Source organism: Pan troglodytes, chromosome 5, assembly GCF_028858775.2.
Source record: "Pan troglodytes isolate AG18354 chromosome 5, NHGRI_mPanTro3-v2.0_pri, whole genome shotgun sequence".
Lineage (NCBI taxonomy): Eukaryota > Metazoa > Chordata > Mammalia > Primates > Hominidae > Pan > Pan troglodytes.
In genome coordinates, this window is record NC_072403.2 from 148708574 (window position 1) to 148726388 (window position 17815).

The following is a 17815-nucleotide window of genomic DNA, read 5'->3' on the forward strand; positions in this document are numbered from 1 at the left end:
GAATCTCGCTCCATTGCCCAGGCTGGAGTTAAGGGGCGTGATCTCAGCTCACTGCAACCTCCACCTCTGGGGTTCAAGTAATTCTTATGCCCCAGCGTCTTGAGTAGCTGGGATTACAGGCGTGTGCCACCATGCCTGGCTAATTTATTTATTTATTTTGTATTTTTAGTAGAGACGGGGTTTTGCCATGTTGGCCAGGCTGGTCTCAAACGCCTGGCCTCAAGTGATCCACCTGCCTTAGCCTCCCAAAGTGCTGGGATGACAGGCATGAGCCACTGTGCCTGGCCATATTTTTACGTTTTTGAGACAGGGTCTTGTTCTGTCACCCAGGGTGGAGTACAGTGGTGCGATCATGGCTCACTGCAGCCTTGACCTCCCGGACTCAAGCAGTTCTCCTACCTCAACCTCCGGAGTAGCTGGGACTACAGGTGTGTGCCACCATGCCTGGCTAATTTTTAAATTTTTTGTAGAGCTGGAATCTCACTATGTTGCTCAGGCTGATCTCGAACTCCTGGGCTCAAGTGATCCTCCTGCCTTAGCCCCTTAAAGTGCTGGGATTACAGGTGTAAACCATCATGCCCGGCCTCTTGAATTTTATAAGTCGTAAATGCTACCATAAGAGGACAGACATTATTTTTTCAGTTATAGTTCAGAAAAATCCCAAGTACCTGCCTTTGACCTTTCAGCTGTAGTCCAAGCAGGGAATGAGGTACTGTGGTTGGTCTTGCCTGGACCTGCCTTTGGTCAGTCAATTGTGTTGAGGTGTAAGTCTTTATAGAATCACTTGGTGAGAAAAGGACATGCTGTTCCTAGAAAAAGGGTATTTCTGGGCAGGCCAAACACTAGACATCCACGTCACCCTGCATTATACACTGAAGGCTGGAGAAAGTCATGAGAGATCATTTCATCAAAGCTATTTGGAATTCTAGAAGCAGATTCTACTGACTGGTGGCTAGACCACAGACAGTGATTATAATGAGGGCTGTTGGAGTTATTTGAAGCTCTAACCTGTACCAATTCTGAACAATTTCCTTTTGGTACTTTCAAACTTATCATTCATTTTTCACAATGAGATATGTTGTCATTAGTGGGTCCTGAATTTTATAACTTGTCAGTTCTGCCATAGAAGAGGGACTGACATTATTTTTCAGTTGTAGTTCAGAAAAATCCCAAGTACCCCCATTTGGCCTGTCAGCTGTGGTCTGAGCAAGGAATGAGGTGCTATGGACGGAGGTACCATCCTTAGCTACGTCCAAAAGTGTTTGTTACTCTCATCTATCAAAGTGGTTTTCAACCTTTTTTTAATGTAGCAGGACAGTATTTTTAAATCAAAAAAGGAAAAAAAAATCCTACATACAAAGCAGTAGTAGTACATATTTATGGATCCATAAAAATGTAATTAAAAGTATTACCAAAATGCAAACTAAAGGGCTGCGGACCAAATTCATGACTGTTGTGGCCTCTGGGCAGGGAGGATGGGAAGTGGTATTGAAAATATAATAGAAAATTTTCTCCGATTTATAGAAAAAGTAATACAGGGCTGGATGCAGTGGCTGACACCTGTAATCCCCGCACTTTGGGAGGCTGAGGCAGGTGGATTGCTTGAGCTCGGGAGCTGGAGACCAGCCTGGACAACATGGCAAAACCCCGTCTCTGCCAAAAATAGAAAAATTAGCGGGGGCATGGTGGTGTGCGCTTGTAGTCCTAGCTACTTGGGAGGCTGACATGGGAGGATTGCTTGAGTCTGGGAGGTGGAGGTTGCAGTGAGCCGAGATTGCATCACTGCACTCCAGCCTGGAAATTAAAAGAATTAAAATAATTCCTCCAGAATTAGCCAACATTGATTGTATGGCATTTGTCCTCCAGCAACACAAGGAGGCAGCAGCGCAGTGTAGTTGTAAAGCTGTAAAGTGCGCATGCTGGGGACCCAGACACCTTGGGTTCTGGTTCCAGGTCCTGGTTCTGTTGCTTACTATCCTGGGTGAGTTATTTCATGTTTATATGCTGCATTTGTATAGTACTATATTCCTCATTTGTATAGTACTATACAATTACTTTTATATCTCCAAATTCCTACTTTATGTAGTTGTGATGTTTTTAGAAAAAATATGTATAAAATGCTTAGAACAGTATGTGGCACATTGGAAGCACTCAATAAATATTAACTGTTATTCATGTTGTTATTATTGGGGGGACATAAATAACTTCTAATCATGGGTATTTTTTCTCATTAAAAAAAAAAACACACGTATTGAGAGCTTACTGCATATCTGTGCATATCTGGCACCGTACTCATGCTACTACCTTGTCTCATTCAGCCTTACAAGGCAGTTATTTTATTGTAGGTAGGAAACTGAAGATCAGCGAAATAACTTGATTAAGCATCAGTGGCCACCAAATGATTGAGCTGGATTAGAACCAAGCTCAGGAACTCCAAAGGCCCTGTTCTTAACCTCTGCATTTCATTACTGCCAACACATTTCTTATCTTTCTTAAGCAACTTCCGAAGAAGCCAGGAAAAAATTGCCTAGGATAGCTAAATTTAGCTTAACAATATATGATTTAGAATTGGGAATATAGGAAAATATATGTAGATAAGTAAAAGATACTTTAAAAATTTAGCATTTTTATATACTGTATTTGGCAGTTTCTAGTATGTGTTAGAGACCATGCTAGGTGCTTTACAGAAACATGATGAAATTCTTAGACAGCGCTGCATGTTGGGCATTCTATGTCTCCTTTAGAATGAATCAGTCTCAGAGATATTACGTATCCTATGCAGGGTATGTATCCTATAACCACAAAATGGCATTCAAGACCCCACCTGCTATCATGCCAGAAACTACATGCTTTTCATTACATGGAACTGGTTTTCTCCCATCATCAGTTGTTTATATTTTACTTTTGAGGTAGGTATATATATTCTGGATTTTATTCATCTTCTCATCTTTTGTTTCCTCATAGTTTAGAAAAACTGGAGGCAAACAACATGTAAAACATTTAATTGGGTGTCTGTGCAGTTAAGTAATGCAAACTGTTTTTGTAATAATGCAAAGTGTAATCTTTAAATGTTTTTAGCTTGTTGGTCAGGCATGGTGGCTCACACCTGTAATCCCAGTACTTTGGGAGGCTGAGGTGGGAAGATTGCCTGAGGTCAGAAATTCGAGACTAGCCTGGCCAACATGGTGAAACCCCATCTCTCTCACTCTTTTTTTTTTTTTTTGAGATAGAATTTCACTCTTGTTGTCTGGGTTGGAGTGCAGTGGCACAATCTCGGCTCACTGCAACCTCTGCCTCCCAGGTTCAAGTGATTCTTCTGCCTTAGCTTCCCCAGTAGCTGAGATTACAGGCACCCGCCACCACCACACCCAACTAATTTTTTGTTTAGTAGAGATAGGGTTTCATCATGTTGGCCAGGCTGGTCTCAGACTCCTGACCACAGGTGATCTGCCCACCTTGGCCTCCCGAAGGGTAGGGATTACAGGCGTGAGCCACCATGCCTGGCTAAAACTCCATCTCTACTGAAAATACAAAAATTAGCTGGGCGTGGTAGCACACATCTGTAATCCCAGCTACTTGGGGAGCTGAAGCATGAGAATTGCTTGAACCCAGGAGGTGGAAGTTGCAATGAGCTGAGACCGTGCCTCTGCACTCCAGCCTGGGCAATACAGCAAGACTCTGTCTCAAAAAAATATCAAAATAAATAAATAGGCCGGGCGCTGCGGCTCACGCCTGTAATCCCAACACTTTGGGAGGCTGAGGCGGGTGGATCATGAGGTCAGGCAATCGAGATCATCCTGGCCAACATGGCGAAACCCCGTCTCTACCAAAAATACAAAAATTAGCTGGGTGTGGTGGTGCGCACCTGTAGTCCTGGCTACTCGGGAGGCTGAGGCAGGAGAATCACTTGAACCTGGGAGGCGGAGATTACAGTGAGCTGATATCGTGCCACTGCACTCCAGCCTGGTGACAGAGTGAGACTCTGTCTCGAAATAAATAAATAAATACATAAAAATAAATAAATAAATTTTTTTAGCTTTTTTTTTTGAGGAGAAAAATACACTTATAGCTGGCCCATTAAAATATAGTATACTTGACAATGAAAAGTAAAAAATTCTCCATTTTGGCTTGGTAGACTTTGCCCGCCTTTAGCAGTAAAATTGTTACTCTATTGTTGGTTTCTAGTACAATACACTGGTACAGAGTGATCACTTTATTTCCTAACACGAGAATTTTCAGGGCCTTTCCTGCCTCGAACACACACCAGCTGTGTGTTTAGTCAATACTGTGTTTATCTCAGCGTGAGATTCAAATTTTCCTCCTAATAGCATTATCACGGTGCAACGTCACTTTTTGTATTCCTTCATTTGAATAGTTCCTATACATTATTATGGTTTAAAAAATAAGTCTAAAGGTGGCAATATCCTAACACTGAAAGCAGTGTATTTTTACTTGACTTATTATTATGAACACATTATGTCACTGCACATTCAAGTGGTGTGATGGGAAATGATCAAGTCTTCCTTTTTACTAGGTGATCAGACTCTGAGAATATGGGATGTGAAGGCAGCAGGAGTAAGAATCGTGATTCCTGGACATCAGGCAGAAATCTTGAGTTGTGACTGGTGTAAATACAATGAGGTATAGTGTATGGCTCTATCCTATGCTGCTGTCCTTCCTAATGTTAAAATGTTCTGAATTTTATTTGTCTTTGTTTATGTGGACTTTGGTGGTGTTCCTGGACCATTAAGTTAAATTCTGTCCCTTTCCTTTCTAATTAATGATTGTGACTGACCTGCATTAGCATTAATTGGATTTAAGTGCTCATGAAACGGGCAAAATAAGAAACAGAAATTCTCAAAGTTCAACAGTACAGCCTTATTTGTTTGTTTTGGGAAGCTGCCTTATGTAATTTTTTTCTTTATTGCTCTTAACCCTGCAATTTTGTATCATCTTTTGCTTTTATTTCTTTCTCACTTTGCTAGTCAGGCTGTTGAACTATTGTAATTTGATTTTTAATTTGACAGTCCATCAGTTTTTAAATTTTTCTGTTTTATCTTCCTTTTTAAGCCTAACCAATTTTCATGCCTCTGTAAGATAAGTGTCCATGTGCAACTTTTTTAAAGCTTCAGTTAACCACATGAGCATATGAATCAGAGATAGAAATGGATTAAATATGTGTTAATATACTACAGTCATGCACTGCATAACAACATTTCAGCCAGTGACAGATTGCATATGTGACAGGGCCCGTAAGATATAATGGAGCTGAAAAATTCCTATTGCCCCCGAAAACCTTCCAGCAGGACAAGATGTGAAGGTAGAAGACAGTGATATTGATAATCCTGACTCAGTGTAGTCCTAAACTAATATGTGTGTGTCTCAGTTTTTAAAAAAAGAGTTTAAAAAGTAAAAAAAAAAATTAAATAGAAAAAAGCTTATAAAATAAGGATATAAAGAAAGAAAATATTTTTCTATAGCTCTACAATGTGTTTATATTTTAAGTTTTGTTATTATGAAGAGTCAAAAAGTAAAAAAAGCCAGGCGTGGTGGCAGGCGCCTGTAGTCCCAGCTACTCGGGAGGCTGAGGCAGGGGAATCGCTTGAACTGGGAGGCAGAGGCTGCAGTGAGCCAAGATCACGCCACTGCACTTCAGCCTGGCAACAGAGCAAGACTCCATCTCAAAACAACAACAACAACAAAAAACTTAAAATTAGAAAGTTTATGAAGCAAAAAATTACAGTGAGCTAAGGTTAATTTATTATTGAAGAAAGGAAATAAAAAATAAATTTAGTGTACAGTAATGTTCTAGGCCTTTCCATTCACTCACTACTCATTCACTCACTGACTCACCCAGAGTAATTTCCAGTTTTGTAAGCTCCATTCATGGTAAGGACCCTACTACAATTTTTTATCTTCCATACTATATTTTTACTATACCTTTTCTATGTTTAGATACAGAAATCCTTACAATTGTATTACAGTAGCCTACAGTATTCAGTACAGTAACATGCTGGACAGGCATATAGCCTAGGAGCAATAGGCTGTTTCATCTAGCCTGGGTGTGTAGTAGGCTGTACCACCTAGGTTTGTGTAAGTACACTCTGTGATGTTCACGCAAAGATGAAATTGCCTAATGCCACATTTCTGAGAGCATATCCCCATCATTAAGTGATGCATGACTGTATTTATGTCCCTGAAGTGGTCTGTTGACCGTGACAAATAGGTAAAATGTATGCTTTGTTTTTTTCCCAGTTTTAAATTAATTAAAGTTAAAAGAACATTGTATTGGCAGAGTTCTTTAAATAAAAATAAGTAAAATAAGTTAAAATATAGTACATATACAATGATATTACTCAATCTAAACATTTCAATGCTGATGACTATAGTTTCAAACTCATAAATGAATGTTTCATATTGGAAAATTAATTATGGCCTGTATGTTAGATGTTTGGGAACTCTAAAGAAAGATGCTGATAGACATTTGAGAGTGATTTACAAAAATTATTTTCTAATAACTGAAACTTTTCTTCAAATTGGCTTAAACTAAAGCCCAACATAGTCAGACAATGTTAGGTTGGTGCAAGAGTAGTTGCAGTTTTTGCCATTACTTTCAATGGCAAAAACTGCAACTACTTTTGCACCAACTTAAATCCATTGCTGTTCTGAGTTATGTGGGGTGGACTGAGTGTGGACCCAGCACTTGTCCTATTCAGCCAGGACCTCTGGGTTCACTTGGGGCTCTAGATAGCAGAATTTGTAAAGCCGGAATAGATACGAGACTCACCACTATTTGATTACATTCTTGGATATGATTAGATATCGTATTAAGAAATTTGGTCCAAGAGAGTTGGAAACAATGATTAATTTAGATTTAGAGAACATGGAAAAATTTAATTCATAGCCTTTCCTTTTTCAGATGTGCCTAAATGAACAGACCTCTTGCCTTTTAATGCCTGGAAAAACCTCAGAGTATGTTGAAACCCTTTTTGTTTGTTTGTTTTTTAGAGATGAGGTCTCACTGTTGCCCAGGCGGGTCTCAAACTCCTGGGCTCAAGTGATCCACCGGCCTTGGCCTCCCAAAGTGCTGGGATTATAGGAGTGAACCACCGCACCCAGCCTTGAAAACCTTTTTTAAATTTTTATTTTTTTTTTAGAGACAGGGTCTCGCTGTGTCATCCAGGCTGAGGTACAGTGGGGTGATCATACCGCACTGTAGCCTCTGACTCTTGGGCTCACACAATCCTCCTGCCTCACTCAGCCTCTCAAGTAGCTAAAATTACAGGTGTATGTTACCACGCCTGGCTAATTTTTTGGGTAGACAGGGTCTTGCTTTATTGTCCATGCTGGTCTCAAGTTCCTGGCCTCAAGTGATCCTCCCACCTTTGCCTCCCAAGGTGCTGGAATTCCAGGGAAAACCTTTTGAAGAGAAAGCTGGGCTCATTTGTCAGATAAAATTTTTAATCCCCTATGTATTTACTGCCGCTTCTAAAGCTGAATTAGAAAATCCACAATGCTGTTTGGAACTATGCCTTTTCCAGCTGTCTGTAGTGTTCCATCGTGTACATAAAGCATATTGAGTTCTTTTTCTCACAAGTCATATAAGTTTTTTGCTATTAATGTCTATGTTCATTCCTGTCTGTACTTGTTATACAACTTCTCAAAAATGACTCCTTGGTTCATATTAAATAGTTATCAGAAAGCAGATGTTGTTTCTAGTAGGAAAGCCTGCATACTGTTTAATTGCAAAGATGTCACAGTTTATGTTTCTCTGAATTGTTTTTAGAATTTGCTGGTGACCGGGGCAGTTGACTGTAGTTTGAGAGGCTGGGACTTAAGGAATGTACGACAACCAGTGTTTGAACTTCTTGGTCATACCTATGCTATTAGGAGGGTGAAAGTAAGTCTTCATCTTTTATATGTAGAATAAAATTATATAAATATAATCAATGAAGTGTATATTAAAAAGTGTTCTGGGTTTAGGGATTGGAGTTACTAATTCTTTTTTATATGTGTTTTTCTTACCCAATTAATTAGTAGTGAAAGCTAAAATTAGGCGAAAATATTTGAATAATGATTGAATGAATTTGGGCAATGTAGACATTCAATACTTAAAGTTAAATAAAAATCTTTTTCTCATTCTTTCACCTCCAATCTGTTATTTCCTTTAATATATTTTTTTAACTATAGTAATTCACTGTTAGTATTATGTTCTTTATAAGTTTCTAATTAGCGAGAGTCTCTACTTTGTTGAAACAGATGTAAAGAGATGGTCAATTCTTTCTTTTTCCTAACATGATAACATACATGACTCTTCACAGATGTTTGGGATATAGAAAGTTTTCTACTCTGTGAACAGCAGAGGATGAGGTAAATTTTTAATGATGGTCCCAGTAAATTTATCTGGGTTATAAGATGACTTAGGTTGGTTTCCTGGCTTTTATATTTAGGCAGGTTCTGCTAAATGACTGTGGAAAACATCTTATTAAGTGACATCTCCCAATTTCATCCTTTTTTTTTTTTTTTACGTTCAGGATAAAAAAGTACCTTATTGATTATTTTAATAAGATAATTATGTTATTCCTACTATTTAAAAAATTCTAAATTTTTTTTTCTTTTTTTTGAGATGGAGTCTTGCCCTGTCACCCAGGCACGATCTCAGCTCACTGCAACCTCTGCCTTCTGGGTTCAAGCTGTTCTCCTGCCACAGCCTACTGAGTAGCTGGGACTACAGGTGTGCGCCACCATGCCCGGCTAATTTTTTTGTATTTTTAGTAGAGACAGGGTTTCACAGTGTTGGCCAGGCTGGTCTTGAACTCCTGACCTCAAGTGATCTGCCTGCCTTAGCCTTCCACAGTGCTGGGATTACAGGCTGAGTCACTGTGCCTGGCCAAAAATTCTAAATTTTTAGTTAAGTTAATATTTTAAGTTTCTCTGGCTGCAATGCAACATAGGAGACACAGTGCTCTGTTTTATTTTTTAATAAAAATTTGTTTAATTGGACAAGTTTTAGCAGTTGAAAAATATGCTCTATGTATATTTTAGAGTGATTATGAGAATGAAATAAGGTAATGTAGTGAAAGTACTTTGCAAACTAAGTGCTGGTCAAATGTAGTTATATATGTGTATTTAACTATTAAAGTGCGATAAGACAAACACTGAAGAAATGTAATTGCAAAGGTCAACTTATTAAGTACATTTTTACTCATCTAGAAGACGTTACTTGTCTTTAAACTTGCTTTTTACCCTTGATATCATTTTCCATTAGCTGTAATATACAAATAACGTAAAAATATCTTAAAGGTGTTTTTATTTAACATTTACATGTTTATTTTGATAACGTGATTATAGCAATCATATATTTGTAAAATTGGTAAATTATATAATTATATATTTGTACTATTATATACTTAAATCCCTTATATTTGTAAGAATCATTTTTGTTTATTACTTTGTTTGCTTTTGTTTTTTTTTGAGCCAGAGTCTCTCTCTGTCGCCGGGGCTGGAGTGCAGTGGCATGATCTCGGCTCACTGCAACCTCCACCTTCTGGGTTAAAGCAATTCACCTGCTTCAGCTTCCCGAGAAGCTGAGATTATAGGCATATGTGCCACCATGCCCAGCTAATTTTTGTATTTTTAGTAGAGGCGGGGTTTCACCATGTTGGCCAGGCTGGTCTCGAGCTCCTGACCTGAGGTGATCTGCCCTCCTCAGCCTCCCAAGGTGCTGGGATTACAGGTGTGAGCTGCTGCATCTGGCCTGTAAGAATCATTTTTGGATAGCCAATATGAAATTGTATTTAATTTTTCCAGAATAGCAACATTTTGGGAATATTTTATTCTAAATAAGTTCTAAAAAGCTTGAGGGATAATTTTCTTTGGAGAATGTAAAAATATTTTTCCTGAAGATGGATACTTATAAGGCCAGAAAATTTTTGCCTCAAATTATAGCATATATGCTTTGAAAAAGCATAATTTTAAGTGACAGCTCTGACTCAACTTAAATTTATTATAATGTTTATGGAATGATCATAGAAAGCAGTGTTATAATCACAGCTGACTTCAAAAAGGGTTTTTTTCTCTTTTTTTTTTTTTGTAGTTTTCGCCATTTCATGCTTCTGTGCTGGCCTCTTGCTCGTATGATTTTACTGTAAGGTACAGTGGTTTTTAATACATTTCATTGTGAAATACCAGGTAACATTTGCATCTTTGCAACTTTTATAAGAGATAATATGATTACTCTTACTAACATGAAAATAATCTGAGATGGGTACATTTAAATATTTACTAGGATTAATATTATATTTTTCCTGTTTTCGTGATCCAGTCACATATATGAGTAAATTTTTTCTCTTCAAATATTAGCCTGGCTATTCTGTTTAAAAGCCATCTTTTCTAATAGATGTTCCTATGGTAACACTTTCCTACACTATAGATGGCATAGCCAATATATTCTAAATTTAGATATAGAAATTTGGAAATTGCATTTCTTCAGGTCTAATTATATGAGTCTTAAGGCTAAGATTGCTTAGATGAAAAAACAATGAACATGAGTCTATGATTTTTTGTGAATGTAGATATATGAACATGTATGTGTATATATGTGCATGGATATCTAGATAAGAGTGTGTGTGGGTGTGGGTCTCTATTTATACTTCCAGTTACAGTTCCATACCACAGAGGATTTATTTTCCCTTTCCAAATTTGTAACTCTTGACTTCCATTTTATTCACGATATATTTTCTTATGTGTTAAACCCTGTAATGCTTAGAAAGTAGTTCAGAATTGCAAAGCCATACCTTTGAAAAAAACAATCTTACTAATTAGAGCTCAGCACTTGCTTAGAGTTTTTTTTGTCTTTAGTTTGAATACTATATTCAGAAGTTACTTAGGTTAATTCTCCTCTTCTCTGTTAGAGTGTGGTTATGTTATTCACTTGAAACATGGTTTGATTCCTTTGTTTCTGTTTGTATTCAATTTTAGGGTTTTCCTCCCATCCTTGTTGATTTTGTCTAGGCAAAACATTGACATGGTTTCAAAAGTCAAGATGTACATAAAGATATATTCAGAAAGGTTTCCAGGATTTTCACTAAAATATATCCTGGAAATCATTCTGTATCAAAGAGATCATTCTCATTCTGCATAATACACCATTGTGTGGATGTGCTATAGTTTATTTGGCTACCCTCCTATCTATGGACATTTAGCTTGTTTTCAATGTTTTGTAAATAAACAGTGCCACAGTGAATGATAGCTTTGTGTTACTAGAGAATTAATGTCTGGTATTCCTAGAAGTGGGATTGCTGAGTTAAAAGGTAAACATATGTAGTTTTGTTAGATATTACCGAATTCCCATCCATAAGGAATATGCCAATTTTGATACTCAGCAGCAATGTTTGAGAGTACCTGTTTCTCTGCCATCTAAAGATCATTGATTCATTAAGGTTTTCCAGATGTATGATCTTATCATCTACAAATAAAGGTGGTTCTACACCTTCATGTCCAATTCTGATGCCTCTAATTGATTTTTCTTAAAATTCCCTCCACAAATACCACTAATACAGTGCTAAATAGTTTATAGAGAATGTCTGATTCCTGATATGAGTACAAACGCCTTTAGTGTTTCTCTATTAAAAATAAGATTCTGACTTTAATGCAAATTATATATGTTTACTTGTTTGTCATACTAAGAAAGTATGCATGAATTCCTATTTTCTTGAGTTTTTTAAATTAGGAATGGATCTTAAGTTTTGTTGAAGGCTTTTTTCCCCCAGCATTTATGGAGATAATCATGATTTTTCTTCTTAGAGATATGGCTATGATGTACTATATTAATGGATTGAACCAACCTTGCATTCCTGGAGTAAGTCTCTCACGTTCTTTGTGTATCATTTTCTCACCATGGTGTTGAATTGTGTTTGCTAATATTTTATTTAAAACTTTTGTGTCAATATTCAAAGGTGATATTAGTTGCAGTTTTCTTTCTTTTTTCGTTTTGTTTAATGTGTCTGTGTTTTACTTGCTTCATAAAAAGAATTAAGAAATTTTCCTTTGTTTCCAAAGCTCTGGAACAACTTGTACAGCATTGAGGCTATTTGGTCTTTGAATCCTTTGTAGGATTGCTCTGCAAAACTAGTGGAGCATGGTGCTTTTTGTGGAGTACTTTCTTGATAACTTCATTTCTTTCATGGAAGTGAGTCTGTTTAAACTTTGTATCTCTAATGGGATCAAGTTTGGAAATTGTCCCTTGCTTTTAGGTTTTCAAATTTATTCGTAGAGGTGTCTGTAAAGTGGGTGGACACAGTGGCTCATGCCTGTATTCCCAGCACTTTGGGAGGCCAAGGTGGGCAGATCACCTGAGGTTAAGGGTTCGAGACCAGCCTGGCCAACATGGTGAAACCCTGTCTCTACTAAAAATAGAAAAATTAGCCAGGCATGATGGCAGGTGCCTGTAATCCCAGCTACTTGGGAGGCTGAGGTGGAATTGCTTGAACCCAGGAGGCAGAGATTGCAGTGAGCTAAAATCATACCACTGCACTCCAGCCTGGGTGACAGAGTGAGACTTTGCCTCAAAAAAAAAAAAAAAAGTCTATAAAGGAATGTTGTAGGATTTCTTCTCTTTCATTGGTTGTTTTACTCTTGTTATTTCTGATTTTGTATCTTTAATAAGTTCTTTGAATATCTAGTGGTATGTTTATTTTGTTATTTTTCTTCAGCAGGCAGAATTTTAATTTATCAATTAGAACTACTTTTTTCAGCTGGGTGCAGTAGCTCATGCGTGTAATCCCAGCACTTTGGGAGGCTGAGGCGGGTGGATCACCTGAGGTCAGGAGTTCAAGACCAGCCTGACCAACATGGTGAAACCCCGTCTCTACTAAAAATACAAAATTAGCTGGGCGTGGTGGCACATGCCTGTAATCCCTGCTACTGGGAAGGCTGAGGCAGGAGAATTGCTTGAACCCAGGTGGCAGAAGTTGCAGTGAGCCGAGATCGTGCCATTGCACTCCAGCCTGGGCAACAAGAGCAAAACTCTGTCTCAAAAAAGAAAAAAAAAGAACTTTTTTTTTTTTAAATTAATCACTGCTTTTATTTTTATTATTTCCTTTTTGGTACTTTCCTTTTGTTGTTCTTTTTTTCAGCTTCTTGAGATAGGAATTTATTTTTATTCTTTCATTTTGTTAATAAAGTGTTTAAGGCTATAAATTTTTTTCTGGTTTTTATTCAAACTATAGTCCATAGATTCTGATATATAATGTTTTCATTATCATTTTAAAACATTTGTAAGTTCTGTTTATACTTGCCTTTTCTTGCAAGAGTTGTATAATAGGAAATTATTTAGTTTCCATATGAAAATGCCTTTTAACTTAAAAAAATTTGTTAATAATTTCTACTTTTATTGCATTAAAATCAGAGAATACTATTTTAGTCATTCTGTTTTATGGAACATATTGAAATTTGGGGGAAGTGGAACCTAATAAATGATCAGTCTTTGTGAATGTTTCATTTGCAGTTCAGAAGAATGTATAGTCTCCATTTTCAGGCTGTAAAGTTCAGTATATAATCATAAGCTTACAAATTGATTATGTCGTTTAGGCCTTCTGCATCCCTTCTTATTATTGGTCCACTTAGTCTGAGAATGGTATGTTACTGAGAGTGGTATGTTAAAATCTCCTATCATTAGCAGGCTTCTATATCTCCCTGCATCTTTTGTAGTTTTGATTTTATAGAAACAGATGCTGTGTTTCTGGTATGTAGATATTATGGTGAATTGAGACTTTTAGCATTAAAGAATATCCTTCTTTGTCACAGTTAATGCTTTTTGTTTCAGTTATGCCTTGTCTCATATCAGAATCATTGCCCTCGCTTTCATACTGTGTTTACTTTCCAGATATGCTTTTCCCCATACCTTTTTTTTTTGTTTTATCATATTTTCAATTCTTTCATTAAATTTTTTTTTTTTGAGACAGAGTCTGGCTCTGTCGCCCAGGCTGGAGTGCAGTGGCACAATCTCGGCTCACTGCAAGCTCCGCCTCCCGGGTTCACACCATTCTCCTGCCTCAGCCTCCCGAGTAGCTGGGACTACAGGCGCCCGCCACTACGCTGGGCTAATTTTTTGTATTTTTAGTAGAGACGGAGTTTCACCGTGTTAGCCAGGATGGTCTTGATCTCCTGACCTCGTGATCCACCCGCCTCGGCCTCCCAAAGTGCTGGGATTACAGGCGTGAGCCACTGCGCCCAGCCCATTAAATTTTTTTTATTATACTTTAAGTTCTGGGATGCATGTGCAGAACGTGCAGGTTTGTTAACATAGGTATATACGTGCTATGGTGGTTTGGTGCACCCATCAGCCAGTCATCTACATTAGGTATTTCTCCTAATGCTATCCCTCCTCTAGTCCCCCACCCCCCAAAAGGCCCCAATGTGTGATGTTCCCCTCCCTGTGTCCATGTGATCTCATTGTTCAACTCCCACTTATGAGTGAGAACACGCGGTGTTCGGTTTTCTGTTCCTGTGTTAGTTTGCTGAGAATGATGTTTCCAGCTTCATCCATGCCCCTGCAAAGGACATGAACTCATCATTTTTTATGGCTGTATAGTGTTCCATGGTGTACATGTGCCACATTTTCTTTATCCAGTCTATCATTGATGGGCATTTGGGTTGGTTCCAAGTCTTTGCTATTGTGAACAGTGCTACAATAAACATATGTGTGCATGTGTCTTTATTGTAGAATGATTTATAATCCTTTGGGTATATACCCAGTAATGGGATTGCTGGGTCAGATGGTGTTTCTGATTCTAGATCCTTGAGGAATCACCACACTGTCTTCCACAATGGTTGAACTAATTTACACTCCCACCAACAGTGTAAAAGCCTTCGTATTTCTCCATATCCTCTCTAGCATCTGTTATTTCTTGACTTTTTAATGATCACCATTCTAACTGTTGTGAGGTGGTATCTCATTGTGGTTTTGATTTGCATTTCTCTAATGACCAGTAATGATGAGCTTTTTTTCATATGTTTGTTGGCCACATTAATATCTTCTTTTGAGAAGTGACTGTTCATATCCTTCACCCACTTTTTGATGGGGTTGTTTTTTTCTTGTTGATTCTGGATATTAGCCCCTTGTGAGATGGATAGATAGCAAAAATTTTCTCCCATTCTGTAGGTTGCCTGTTCACTCTGATGATAGTTTGTTTTGCTGTACAGAAGCTCTTTAGTTTAATTAGATCCCATTTGTTAATTTTGGCTTTTGTTGCCATTGCTTTTGGTGCTTTAGTCATGAAGTCTTTGCCCATGCCTATGTCCTGAATGGTATTGCCTAGGTTTTCTTCTAGGGTTTTTATGGTTTTGGGTTTACATTTAAGTCTTTAATCCATCTTGAGTTAATTTTTGTATAAGGTGTAAGGAAGGTGTCCAGTTTCAGTTTTCTGCATATGGCTAACCAGTTTTTCCAACACCATTTATTAAATAGGGAAACCTTCCCCCATTGCTTGTTTTTGTCAGGTTTGTCAAAGAGCAGATGGTTGTAGATGTGTGGCGTTATTTCTGAGGCCTCCGTTCTCTTCCATTGGTCTATATATCTGTTTTGGTACCAGTACCATGCTGTTTTGGTTACTGTAGCCTTGTAGTATACTTTGAAGTCAGGTAGTGTGATGCCTCCAGCTTTGTAGGATTGTCTTGGCTTTATGGGCTCTTTTTCGGTTCCATATGAAATTTTAAGTAGTTTTTTTCTAATTCTGTTAAGAAAGTCAATGGTAGCTTGATGGGGATAGCATTGAATCTATAAATTGCTTTGGGTGGTATGGCCATTTTCACGATATTGATTCTTCCTATCCATGAGCATGGATTGTTTTTCCATTTGTTTGTGTCCTCTCTGATTTCCTTGAGCAGTGGTTTGTAGTTCTCCTTGAAGAGGTCCTTCACATCCCTTGTAAGTTGGATTCCTAGGTATTTTATTCCCTTTGTAGCATTTGTGAATGGGAGTTCACTCATGATTTGGCTCTCTGTTTGTCTATTATTGGTGCATAGGAATGCTTGTGATTTTTGCACATTGATTTTGTATCCTGAGACTTTGCTGAAGTTGCTTATCAGCTTAAGGAGATTTTGGGCTGAGACAATGGGGCTTTCTAAGTATACAATCATGTCATCTGCAAACACAGACGATTTGACTTCCTCTCTTCCTATTTGAAATCCCTTTATTCCTTTCTCTTGCCTGATTGCCCTGGCCAGAACTTCCAATACTATGTTGAATAGGAGAGGTGAGAGAGGGCATCCTTGTCTTGTGCCGGTTTTCATAGGGAATGGTTCCAGCTCTTGCCCATTCAGTATGATAGTGGCTGTGGGTTTGTCATAAGTAGCTCTTATTATTTTGAGATACGCTCCTTCAATACATAGTTTATTGAGAGTTTTTAGCATGAAGGGTGTTGAATTTTGTCGAAAGCCTTTTGTGCATCAAAAATCATGGGGTTTTTGTCATTGGTTCTGTTTATGTGATGGGTTATGTTTATTGATTTGCGTATTTTGAACCCCCATACCTTTATTTTCAAACAGTTTTGTTGAACCAGTTTGTTCTAGGTATGTTTTTGTATAGAGCATATATTAGGATCTCGCTTAGTGAACAAATAGTCTTTTTATTAGAATATGTAAGTTTAACTCTTTTGTATTTCTTGATAAAAATGTTTAGCATCGAATGTGTCATATTTTATGTTATGATTATTATTTGTATTTTATTTGCTATGTTTCTGTGTGTGATGTGCTTTTTTATTGTGTTTTTTTTCTTTGACTTAAATTTTTTTGACATTTAGGTAAGTTTTTATATGTTTTAGTGGTTGCCTTTGGTGTTACAACTTTTTAAATGCCTTCATAAGTTTTCTGAAAAAAATTAACTGTTTATTGCCTGGTTGTGAGTTTTTCATTATATTTTTGTGAAATCCCACCTATTTCTTATATAATAACCAGTGAACTTGTTCTACTTTCGCTTTTTTTTCCCTTTTGCATCAAATTTTGTTTCATTTATGCTTTGTTAGAACATGCAACATGTAACATATAGCACATATCATATGATATATTTTTACTTAGTTTCTACCTTTGTTTTAGTCTTAAGTGTATAATTAAATATATTAAGTGCTCATTATCAGTTTTTTATTCCTAAGTTTCCCTCATTATCTGATGCAGTTTATCTTCAGGAAATGCCGTAGATTTCTCAAGAGGGACTGATGGGCATAGAATTCTCATGAACTCTCATATGTTTAAAACTATTTTTCTGTAGCTTTCCTACTTGGAGGATAGTTTAGCTGAATATAAACTCCTTGATTTACATTTCTTTCTTTGAGGTTTTTGAAAATGCTACTATGTTTTTATCTTGCTTTCTATGTCGTTTTTGAGAATTCTGATGCCAGTCTAACTCTCTTTTACTTGTAAGTTGTTTGGCACCGCCCCGACCCCAACCATCAATCCTTTCCCTCCTCCTCGAGACCCTGGGGAAAAAGAATCCTTGTTGCATTTCAGTTTTTCTTGCTGCAGGCTCAGTGAGCTCTTTAAGTATATAGGATTCGGGTCTTCTTTTATTCCTAGAAAGTTTTTTGAATTACAGTTTTAAATAATAGTTCTACTTAATTGTTTTATTTTCTGTGGAACTCCCATTATGTATAAAAGGACTCTCCTTTACCTGTCTTCTCTCTCAGGTACTTTCTGTCTGATACTTTTTCCTTCTATATTTCTTTATCTCATTTTCATTCTTTTGGTTGTTTTCCTGTTGTCCTCAATGCCCTTATTATGTTTTTGTGTGAATCTGCTCTTCTTGGGCCCCAATGTAATT

At 37.4% G+C, this 17815-nt stretch overlaps 1 protein-coding gene across 2 annotated transcripts in view; it reads left to right on the forward strand.

The window, feature by feature from the left end:
• PEX7 (peroxisomal biogenesis factor 7) overlaps positions 1 to 17815 on the forward strand; it is a 91898-nt gene that overhangs the window by 37350 nt on the left and 36733 nt on the right. For both annotated transcript variants that reach the window (XM_518763.9, XM_016956377.3), the window contains exons 6-8: positions 4535 to 4641; positions 7787 to 7900; positions 10097 to 10152. In XM_518763.9, the coding sequence (XP_518763.3) occupies positions 4535 to 4641; positions 7787 to 7900; positions 10097 to 10152 (277 nt within the window). The remainder of the gene's footprint in view (positions 1 to 4534; positions 4642 to 7786; positions 7901 to 10096; positions 10153 to 17815) is intronic.